Raw genomic sequence first — 12,540 nt, 5'->3', positions numbered from 1 at the left:
AAAGGATATTCATAGAATTGGAAATTAAATCTGATACAGGACATAGTCCTCATTCTGACACTAAATACCTATGTACCAGGAAATATGACCTGTTATCTCTCAGAAATATGTAGTATTACTTCTCTCAAAATTCTTTATACATACACATAATGAAATTATGTGAAAGCATAAGCTGTGAGATAACTCATAATCATTTAGTGATGATTATTATAGTTCTTAAAATTGCTAGATTTCTGAGTATTATGGAAGACAAATTGTTTAAATAAACAGTTTAAATATATTAAATTTTAGTGAGTAGTTTAATGGAAGAGGTATGACATAAGTACATGAACAGATAGTTTGACAGAAGACATGGTATAGTATACAGGTAACTTTAATATTCTGTGTGGTAGCACCTTTTAAATTAGAGATTTGGCAGATAAATTCCAAGCTTTTCAGTTGCATAGAGACTTGTATTTTGGAGTGTGCCATACACCACTCCATAAATTAGTACCTAGCAATGCATTTAAACTGTTTTCAAACAATTGTAAAACAATACATACATGCTTCCAGTCTACATCCAGAGATTCTAAATCAGTAATTAGGAAGTGCTGGTGATAGAGTCTGAGTACTAAACCAAAGAGAGAAAAAAGAAGAGAAAAGAATGAAAAGAAACAGGAAGAAAAAAAAAAAGGAGGGAAGAAAAGAGGAAAGGAAGGAAGAAAGAAGGAAGGAATTTTGTAAACAGCCCAACTGTAAACAAAGGCTCCATTGATTAAATGCAATCACAAAAGATCTTTATATTCAGCATTTACACAAGCATTTCTACAGAAAAGACAAGGTAATAAAACATAATTTTTATGAAAATGTAAAGGAGCTAAGGTATTCAAAACACTTTTGAAAGTGTTGGAGGCCTCACATAATTTCGAGATTTAACACAAACCTAAAATACCCAAGATATTGTGGCACTGGTTATAGGACAGACATCTAAGTCTGCCTCAAAATAGACTTTTCAGAAGTAAACTTACACAGTATAGTCAACTGATTTTTGACAAAGCCGTTAAGGAAAATACAGAGAAGAAGGATAGCCCTTTTTCTAAATATGGATAACAGCTTAAAAGAATACTAAATCTTAACAATATGAAAATGAAAGATTAGCAGTAAAACATGGACATAAAGTGCAGATACTTTATCACAAAAGATACACAGATGGCAACTTAGTACATTAAAAAAAAAATGTTCAACACCATTTGCAATTCAGGTCAGTTCAGTTCAGTTGCTCAGTCGTGTCTGACTCTTTGCGACCCCATGAATTCAGCATGCCAGGCCTCCCTGCCCATCACCAACTCCCGGAGCCTACCCAAACTCATGTCCATCGAGCCGGTGACGCCATCCAACTATCTCACCCACTGTTGTCCCCTTCTCCTCCTGCCTTCGAACTTTCCCAGAATCAGGGTCTTTTCCAATGAGTCAGCGCTTTGCATCCGGTGGTCAAAGTATTGAAGTTTCAGCTTCAACATCAGTCCTTCCAATGAACATGCAGGACTGGCCTCCTTTAGGATGGACTGATTGGATCTCCTTGCAGTCCAAGGGACCCTCAAGAGTCTTCTCCAACACCACAGTTCCAAAGCATCAATTCTTCTGCACTCAGTTTTCTTTAGAGTCCAACTCTCACATCCATACATGACCATTGGAAAAACTATAGCCTTGACTAGATGGATCTTTGTTGACAAAGTAATGTCTCTGTTTTTCAATATGCTGTGTAGGTTGATCATAACTTTCCTTCCAAGAAGTAAGCATCTTTTAATTTCACGGCTGCAATCACCATCGACAGTGATTTTGGAGCCCCCAAAAATAAAGTCAGCCACCGTTTCCACTGTTTCCCCCTCTATTTGCCATGAAGTGATGGGACCAGATGCCATGATCTTCGTTTTCTGAATGTTGATTAAGCCGACTTTTTCACTCTCCTCTTTCACTTTCATCAAGAGGCTCTTTAGTTCTTCTTCACTTTCTGCCATAAGGGTGGTGTCATCTACATATCTGAGGTTATTGATAATTCTCCCAGCAATCTTGATTCCAGCTTGTGCTTTCTCCAACCCATCATTTCTCATGATGTACTCTGCATATAAGTTAAATAAGCAGGGTAACAATATACAGCCTTGACGTACTCCTTTTCCTACTTGGAACCAGTCTGTTGTTCCATGTCCAGTTCTAACTGTTGCTTCCTGATCTGCATATAGGTTTCTCAAGAGGCAGGTCAAGTGGTCTGGTATTCCCATCAATTTCAGAATTTTCCACAGTTTATTGTGATCCATACAGTCAAAAGCTTTGGCATAGTCAATAAAGCAGAATAGATGTTTTATTGTGAAAAGAAGGGAAGCAAAAAGCAAAGGAGAAAAGGAAAGATATACCATCTGAATGCAGAGTTCCAAAGAATAGCAAGGAGAGATAAGAAAGCCTTCCTCAGCAATAAATGCAAAGAAATAGAGGAAAACAATAGAATGGAAAAGACTAGAGAACTCTTAAAGAAAATTAGAGATACCAAGGGAATATTAAATGCAAAGATGGGCTCGATAAAGGACAGAAATGGTAAGGACCTAACAGAAGCAGAAGATATTAAGAAAAGGTGGCAAGAATACAAAGAAGAACTGTACAAAAAAGACTTCATGACCAAGATAATCACGATGGTGTGATCACTTACTTAGAGCCAGACATCCTGGAATATGAAGTCAAGTGGACCTTAGGAAGCATCATTACGAAAGAAGTTAGTGGATGTGATGGAATTCCAGTTGAGCTATTACAAATCCTGAATGATGATGCTGTGAAGGTGCTGCACTCAATATGCTAGCAAATTTGGAAAACTCAGCAGTGGCCACAGGACTGGAAAAAGTCAGTTTTCATTCCAATCCCAAAGAAAGGCAATGCCAAAGAATGCTCAAACTACCACACAATTGCACTCATCTCACACGCTAGTAAAGTAATGCTCAAAATTCTCCAAGCCAGACTTCAGCAATACATGAACTGTGAACTTCCAGACGTTCAAGCTGGTTTTAGAAAAGGCAGAGGAACCAGAGATCAAATTGCCAACATCCGCTGGATCATTAAAAAAGCAAAAGAATTCCAGAAAAACAACCAGTGTGTATATATGCATATGTGTGTGTGTGTATAGATGTGTATGTGTTTATCTGTAGATACATATATGTTTAGGTATATGTATACAGTCTTCATATGAATATGATAACAAAATACATATTGCATACCCATGTTATGTGGAGAAAGTTATACATAGATGTCACAGCAAAAACTGCATATATGGTAGGTTGACTGTAATCTTTATTTTAAACATCTAAGAATAACAGGTAGACACAAATAAACTAATAGAAAATATTTTAATTATAACTTTTCAAAAACAATTGAAAACAAAAAATTGTTTTTTTGAAAACAATAAACATCATTCTTAATTTATTTCAATTTAATGTTTAGTGTGAAAAGTATACTTTGTTCATAAACCAATTTTTCCCAAACACTTTCTTCATCGCCTCTTTGACATCTTTGTTCCTCAAACTATAGATGATGGGATTCAGCATGGGAATTATGATGGTGTAAAATACAGACACAATCATGTCATGATCCAAGGCATAGCTGGAACTGGGTCTCACATACATAAAGAGAACTGTACCATGAAAAATGGACACTCCAGTTAGGTGAGAGCCACAGGTAGAAAAGACTTTCCTTCTCCCTTCAGCAGAACGCATCCTCAGAATGGCCAGCAGGATGAAGCCATAGGAGATCAGGACAATCAATATGGTGGATATCTCAATAGAGCCTGCAAAATAGAAAACTAGAAGCTGGTTCATGCGAGTATCAGAGCAAGAAATAGCAAGGAGGGGAGGGATGTCACAGAAGACATGTCTGATTTCATTGGAGGCACAGAAGGATAGGGTAAAAGTAGCCACTGTGTGTAAAGTAGCATGCAAGATACCAACAACATAGCAGGAAATTATAAGTGGCACATAGACTCTGGGTGACATTGTAACTAAATACAGGAGAGGATTGCAGATGGCTACATAGCGGTCATAGGCCATTGCGGCCAAGATGAAGCACTCTGTGGTCCCACAAGTAAGAAAGAGAAACATCTGTGTGGCACATCCAAGAAAGGAAATGGTTTTATTCTCTGATAGGAAATTGATCAGCATTTGGGGGGTGATAACAGAAGAATAGCAAGCATCCAAGAAGGATAATGCTGTCAGAAAATAGTACATGGGGTTGTGGAGCCGGGAATCCATAATGACCAAGAAAACCAACCCCAAATTTCCTATCATTGTAAAAAGATAGATTGCTAGAAATAGTAAAAAGAGAAAGATTTGCACCTCCGAATCATCTGTAAAGCCCATCAGTATAAACATGGTGACCTCAGTCCCATTTTTTATCTGAATCCTGTATAAGTCTAAACCTGATGGTGACCCTGACATCTCAGTTTTCATTTTTAAGTTCCAAAAGCAATATATGGCAAAAATGGAGTCCACCAATTATATCCTCACGTCTGTGTCTCAGAAATCCTTTTCAGTGAGGGAACAGTCCAGTGATTAAAAGTTGAGTCCAAGTGGATGCATTACTCTGTAAAAATAAATTAACTACTGTTGATTACATTTTCATGTTACAAATAGTGCCAGTTTACATGTTTTAATTTCCAATTTATTTTCTCTTAAATTTATGACTGCTCACTTTCATATTATGTCATCTTAAAATCCACAAATACAAATGAACATAGGAGTTTTTAATCCCAAAATTATTATAGTAGAAAATACACATCTAAGTGCTAATCCCAGACTTTCTACAGCATGCATGAAGTTTACAATTCGTAGAATGTGAACAAATACGTTTACATCATAAGATAGTGTTAAATTTAAATGTTAAAACTGATGTGAAAATTACTTAACTTTATCATGTCCCCAGATTACTAAGAAATAGGATTATTATTATTATAGTGATATCACTTAGTCATGTCCAACTCTTTGCAACCCCATGGACTGCAGCCCACTAGACTCCTCAGTCTAGGCAAGAAGACTGGAGTGTGTCGTAGATATTCCCTTCAGGGAATCTTCCTGACCCAGTGGTTGAACCTGGGTTTCCTGCATTGCAGGCAGACTCTTTATAATCTGAGTCACCAGGGAAGTCCAAGCAGATCCACTTGTACCAGAAGTGAGATTCGAACCCACAAGGATATAAATCCGTTGGATCTTAAGTCCAGTGCCTTAACTACTTGGGCATTCTGGTACCTGAATTTTCTACAATTACTATAAGATACAGTCACCCCTAGGTGGGGGGCATGTAGTTCCAGAATTCCCCTTCCCCATACCAAAATGAAAGATGCACAAGTTCTTTATATAAAATGGGGAGATATTTACAGTGTAAGCAACACACCTCTTCTCACATACTTGAACCCATCTATAGATTACTTATAAAACCTAATATAATGTGCATGTTGTCTAAAAGGCTGTGAATACCATTTAAACGCTTTTAAAATAGTTGTTATGTGCTGCAAGTTTGTTTCACTTTTTGAAGTAATAATGATCTGCAAATCATTATTTTCACAGTACTTTGGATCTACAGTTGGTTGAATCCAGGGAAAGTAGAACCCTTGGATATAAATGGCACTAATTGTGAATATCTCCTGTTGACAGATAATAACTCTTCAGAAGGGGTATTGCTAAAAGAAGCACATGACTGTATAAACCACAATGTAGTGTGTTACTATGGCTCATATTTCCCCATGATGTCAGACTGTTGCTTATTCAGTGGAGTATGAAGAAAGCAAAGTGCATAACAAACAAGCAAAATGCTAAAAGGTCATCAGTATCTGTACCTAAAGTCTGCAGTATTGAAGCAATTAGATATTTCATTTACTGTATTCAGGACCAAGATTTCAGTATCATGACTCCTGTTTTTCTTCAGTGTGCTATACAGATCAACATGTATTTAAAAGAATGAGAAATCTGCTGTGAGTGGGAATGAGCTGAATTCAGTGACCTACCAATAGCTTATATTACTAACATGAAATGTACTCTATCTTTGTTATAGTGAGACATGCATACATCAAATAGAGAATGAGCAAATCAGCTTAAAACCACTTTTAGAAGAAAAACAGTCTTGTGTCTTCATTTTCCCAGATAGTTCCACCATTCAAGTGAAAATTTTTCTTAATTCATATAATAAATAATTTTTAACCTATGGAGTTGTCAAATCAAAAAGGAAAATCTTACTTAATCCTTAAAGAAATATATATGGTACAAATATAATATATAATTAAGTCAAATGTTTATCTCTTTGTTAATTCAAAGAACTCACATATTACTCTTGAAAGCACATATATACACACAAATGTATTATAAAAATTCCAGTTTAGTTTGAATGGTTATATTAATAAAATATCTTATAAAACTATCAAGTTTATTAACATAAAAGGTATTAAGTGTACTAAATGTATTATTTGAGTATCGACAATATAGTCGTTTTTAAAATTCTTTATTATCAATCTTTCTCCTTCAAGAATCCATATATTACACACAAAAATATTGATTGACAAGAATAAGTTTCAAAATAGGAATTAGACAGATCAGAAATACAGTAAAGATAATAAAAATATGCAGGCAAATTTTGAAAAATACATCGATTGTCTAATAAGGAAATTCTTAAAATACATGTTCACTAACCTTCACAAGGGAAACTTTAGCTTTATTTTGATTCTAATTTTTATTTAACTGATGTGTTTGAGACAGCACAATTGTGGAAGATAAAAAATATTGTATTTAACTCTAGAACCTTACTATTAATCTCAGGTTTAGCGCCTAATGTGATTTAGCCAAAGTAACTTGAGCCTTCAAATGAAAGAATAAAATTGATCAAAATGTTGGTGCATATTTTGTTCGACTACATGAACATGGTATGACAACAGATTTCTTATTTATGAAATGCATTAAAATGTTTTATTAAAGTATCATTGATATGTGAAAGATGCATACATATTAAATATGACTATAATTTGCTTCAAATTTTTAACTTGATGGGCAGTTATAAATAAATAGGGAGCTAGGAAATCAAGTTTTTGTCAAAGCATTGGATAATAAATGGACTCCAAAATCTAAGTAGCTCTTCTTTTACTTAAGCTTATGTGTTACATGACATTTAATGTAAATTAAAAATATCATTCTCATGAAATTAAACTAACTGAATTCCAGTATTTAATCCTATCGATCACCTTAAAAATTTTCTTTCATTGCATTCTGATGTGGGGCATATCAATAAAATAATAGTATGTTTACTTAAATATCCCGATAATTTTGTCCTTTACAACTTTCTCATAAACCTTTATATCTCTGATCTATTTTTTTGCACTCCATTTTTTTCTTTTCTTTTTAAAATTTATTTTTTCTTTAATTGAAGGATAATTGCTTTGCAAATTTTGTTGTTTTCTATCAAACTTCAACATGAATCAGCCATATGTACAAAAGGTGGATTATGAATGAAGCCATATATTATTCTTAATCATGCTTCATTAGAGCAGTTACCTATCCATTGTAGAAAAATTAGGAATGATAGACAAAACGAGTTTCCCAGGTGGTGCCAGTAGTAAAGAATCCATCTGCCAATGAAGGAGATGTGGGTTTGATCCCTGGATCACGAAGATACCCTGGAGAGGGAAATGGCAATATAATCCAGTACTCTTGCCTGGAAAATTCCATGGACAGAGGAGCCTAGTGGGCCAGTCCACGGAGTGGCAAAGAGTCAGACATGACTTAGCACACAAAGACAAAAAGTATGGGGTCATTTACTTCATCCAGGGTGCTCTTCAAACAGGCGATTCTGTCCACTAATTAAGGAAATTAGAACTAATTGTTTTTGCATCTAGCTGATTTCACTTTGAGAGAAAGAGTCTGGGAAGATGGATCCCAGATTATTGACAAAGTATCATCATTCTGAAAAAATATAGCCATTTATTTATATCCTAATTTTGACTGCTGTCTTCCATCTAGGAAATTAAAACAATTTTCTAATTTATAGCCACTTTGGGCTAAAAATTCAGGGAGTCTTTCTTATTTCCCCTACTATGTTCTCATGAATTTCCTTACTCAATCCTTAATTCAGTTCTGAATCAACAACAACAAAAATTTATCTAAGAGTTAAATATTAAGGCATAGAATCTAGTACAAGATTCAAGGTTATCACTTCTAAAATATTTTGTAGTCAAAGAAAATCCTTTCATATTACCTGTGAAAATGAACTGCGTGCTCAGTTAAAAGATGCTATGAGTATTGAGCATTTGAACTCTTATACCAGATTCTCTGGCTCTTGAAATCTTTAGGGATATCTCAGGGACAAAAAAACACTAATTCTCTTCTGGGATAGAAAAGTAAAAAGATTTTTTTTTTTTTCCTCTTCTTAGTGATTAAAAAAAAAAAGCTTGATTCTGGAGCAATGCACAGCAAAGTTAAATGATTATGTGAATGCACTCTGGCCTCTGGTGTAAAATGATCTCTCAGTGGAAGAAGAATATGCGCAGAACTGGAATGACGTCTAATGATGCAGGACATGGAACAAGCTCTGATGTTTAACAGCTATGCCATTGGGTTGATGAATTAATTACTCTGAAATCCAATTTCCTCTACTTGAGAACATAACTTGCTACTACTCTCAAAATGTTGTAAATGTTTACATAATGAAATAATATGAAAATACCTGTAATAGACTTCATTATCATTAAATAAAGATTATTGTAGATATTTAAATTTTAAAGTGCTACACTATGAAGGGGTAAAGAGGAAAAGACATAAAGTTCACTGGCAGTTTATAGAGGAGATGTATTAATAAATGAATAAGATTATTGAAGGAGGGATTATAAAGTACACAAAAACAATACTTTATGTAGTAAAATCAAGTTGAATATAATTAGAAACATTTAAACAATGAAGATGTAACTTTCATTTCTGGTTGTGATGTATAGGGTCACAGCAAGACATTCTTCCTACTGAAAACACTAGACAAATTTGGATAAAAAATTACAAAACTCCTATTTTGAAGGAAACAGATAGCTATGGAACAAAGTAAAAAGTCAATGACAACATCAAAATGAAGGCTCGTTAAGTCAAAGAGAGACAGTCCACCTGATCATTTGCAATTGAGTGAATGATCATCTTTTACAAACAATGCTGAAAAATGCGGAAGGGCATAAAATCATACTTATGCATATTTATTGATTCAAAGAGTCATCGAAGATGCCCAGTTCTTCTCCACAGGTTTGGGCATTGGCATTCTCATGAGTGTAAAAAGTATATTTTCCCAAGAGATTGATTGGGGAAATGTCTTAGACTGTTTTGTGTACTAAATCTACACAACATACATTTTTCATTCCTTTTTCTTGAATGCAATTGAGATTTCGTCTCTATTTCTACATGATGATTTTCCTCCGTTTTCTGTGAACTGTTACTTCAACTAGTTGGTTAATTTTTCTACTTTTTTTTAAAATTTTGACTTCCTGATATTTAAGTGGAGGTTATTAATAAAAGCAAATGGCAGTTTAGGTGAGGTATTATGTTTTGTCATCTTTATCAAAACATTTTAAATTTTACTCTTAGTGTAAGGTTGTACCAAGTAGAATTATTTATTTTTGTGTAGATTTTCCGGTTTTTGTGTTCTGCATTCTAACTCTGAGTCAATAGAGAAAAACTTTCTTTGCTTTAACAGTATAGAAACATGTACTATAACTCTTTCGTTATTTCACTTTCAAAATATATAAATGTGTAAACCCTTAGAAGATTTTCCTACTCTATTATACTGTATTAATAAAAATCCATATTTCTTTCTCAAAGTTTTCTCAGTAGTCCAATAGCAGGTGTTTTTTTTTTTTAATGCTCTTATTTTGTCAATTTGGTATGCTATTTTTATTATAGGATATATTTTAATTTCTATCACAGTTTTTCTCAATATACTTAGTGTATTAATGTGTTTTCCCAGAAAACTACATAGAAAAATATCAGATTGCTTTTAACAACTAAATCTCTGTACAGTTAAATTTTACTCCGTGTTCATTAACAAGTTGAGTATCTTCCCATTTTTAAGCAATTGTTTCCCTCAGTTTTCTGTGAAGTGTTCCTTAAACTATATCATTTTCTAATTTGATTTTAGATTTTTCCTTGATAACTGAAACATATCTTTTTGTAATGGAAAATAAAAATCTATCTGAGATATGACATATTTTTTTCCAAAACTTTACCCATACTAGCTTAACTTAACTTTCGGTGCATGCTCATTTCCATCAGGTAGAATTACCTACTTTTATGTAGTTAACTTTTTTCATGCTTTGTGTCCTGAATTCTAATTTGGAGCCAAAGTCAAAGTATTCTTACCTCAAGATTACACAAATTTTAATTTAGAATGCTTTCATTGTTTCACTTACTTTCTACACTATTTTAAACCTATGCATCATGTAAAGCTTTCCTATTTTAAAGCTACCATGCTCTTCCAATAAAGTTAATTTAAAAGTCTATATTTTGCAAATATGTTATGGTATTTTGGTATTGGACAATAAATTAGTGTCTTTTTTTATGAATTTTATTTTCTATGGCATTAGAAATTTCCTCTATCTATGCATAATGCTGCACTGTGCTAATTGTGAGACTTTAGAACTCCTTTCAGCACAGTTGCTTCTGGTTATGCACCTGCAGTAGCTCAGACCTGGCTGGCTTCTCACATTACCCACTCCTCAGTCACCTTCCATAATGTCTTGGGCCTGATCCCTGATACTGTCTGTGTTATTACCTTCATATTCACTCTGTTATAACACTACCATCAGAGCTTGCTCTCAGGGAAATATTTTATTTTTGTAAGCATAAACTCTTAGAAGCCACTGTTTACTAATAAGTAACATGACTGGGTACAAATCAACATTTTTGAAACAATATAGGTGTGGGGAATAACTGTTTTTTCCCAGAACTGAAGCCCAGAAGACACAGGTTGTATCTTTTCCACACTATCTCAGTTGGAGAATTCAAGTTATTTTATCCTCTACAAAGTTTTGTAATTATTTTCTCTTACAACTGCATTCACACTAGGAATTTGAAACTGAGAAAATAAAACCTCTACTATCAGTGGTTCTAAATGCTTTTCTAGGAAGGGAATGGTAAACCACGTCAGTATTCTTGCACTGAGAAACCCATGAACATATGAAAAGGCAAAATGATAGGATACTGAAAGAGGAACTCCCCAGGTGATTAGGTGCCCAATATGCTACTGGAGATCAGTGGAGAAATAACTACAGAAAGAATGAAGGGATGAGCCAAAGCAAAAACAATACCCAGCTGTGGATGTGACTGGTGATAGAAGCAAGGTCCGATGCTGTAAAGAGCAATATTGCATAGAAACCTGGAATGTCAGGTCCATGAATCAAGGCAAATTGGAAGTGGTCAAACAAGAGATGGCAAGAGTGAACATCGACATTCTAGGAATCAGCGAACTAAAATGGACTGGAATGGGTGAATTTAACTCAGATGACCATTATGTCTACTACTGCAGGCAGGAATCCCTCAGAAGAAATGGAGTAGCCATCATGGTCAACAAAAGAGTCCAAAATGCAGTACTTGGATGCAATCTCAAAAACGACATAATGGTCTCTGTTCATTTCCAAGGCAAACCACTCAATATCACAGTAATCCAAGTCTATGCCCCAGCTAGTAAGGCTGAAGAAGCTGAAATAGAACGGTTCTATGAAGACCTAGAAGACTTTTTAGAACTAACACCCAAAAATGATGTCCTTTTCATTTTAGGCGACTGGAATGCAAAGGTAGGAAGTCAAGAAACAGCCAGAGTAACAGGCAAATTTGGCCTTGGAGTATGGAATGAAGCAGGGCGAAGACTAACAGAGTTTTGCCAAGAAAATGCACTGGTCATAGCAACACCCTCTTCCAACAACAGAAGGGAAGACTCTACACATGGACATCACCAGATGGTCAACACCAAAATCAGATTGATTATATTCTTTGCAGCCAAAGATGGAGAAGCTCCATACAGTCAACAAAAACAAGACCAGGAGCTGACTGTGGCTCAGATCATGAACTCCTTATTGCCAAATTCAGACTGAAATTGAAGAAAGTAGGGAAAACCGCTAGACCATTCAGGTATGACCTAAATCAAATCCCTTATGATTATACAGTGGAAGTGAGAAATAGATTTAAGGGCCTAGATCTCATAGATAGAGTGCCTGATGAACTATGGAATGAGGTTCGTGACATTGTGCAGGAGACAGGGATGAAGACCATCCCCATGGAAAAGAAATGCAAAAGAACAAAATGGCTGTCTGGGGAGGCCTTACAAATAGCTGTGAAAAGTAGAGAGGCAAAAAACAAAGGAGAAAAGAAAAGATATAAGCATCTGAATGCAGAGTTCCAAAGAATAGCAAGAAGAGATAAGAAAGCCTTCTTCAGTGATCAATGCAAAGAAATAGAGGAAAAGAACAGAATGGGAAAGACTAGAGATCTCTTCAAGAAAATTTGAGATACCAAGGGAACA

The 12,540-nt window shown here is 34.8% G+C and overlaps 1 protein-coding gene across 1 annotated transcript; it reads right to left on the bottom strand.

Moving 5' to 3' along the window:
* Positions 1-3,458: 3,458 nt before the first annotated feature.
* Positions 3,459-4,451, bottom strand: LOC138092260 (olfactory receptor 5T1-like). The gene has a single exon (XM_068988069.1). The coding sequence runs from the start codon at positions 4,449-4,451 to the stop codon at positions 3,459-3,461; it is 993 nt and encodes a 330-aa protein (XP_068844170.1).
* Positions 4,452-12,540: the final 8,089 nt, after the last annotated feature.

This window comes from Capricornis sumatraensis, chromosome 16 (genome assembly GCF_032405125.1).
Source record: "Capricornis sumatraensis isolate serow.1 chromosome 16, serow.2, whole genome shotgun sequence".
Classification (NCBI taxonomy): Eukaryota; Metazoa; Chordata; class Mammalia; order Artiodactyla; family Bovidae; genus Capricornis; species Capricornis sumatraensis.
Note: the sequence above shows the minus strand (reverse complement) of the source record. Positions and strands in the feature narration are given on the sequence as shown.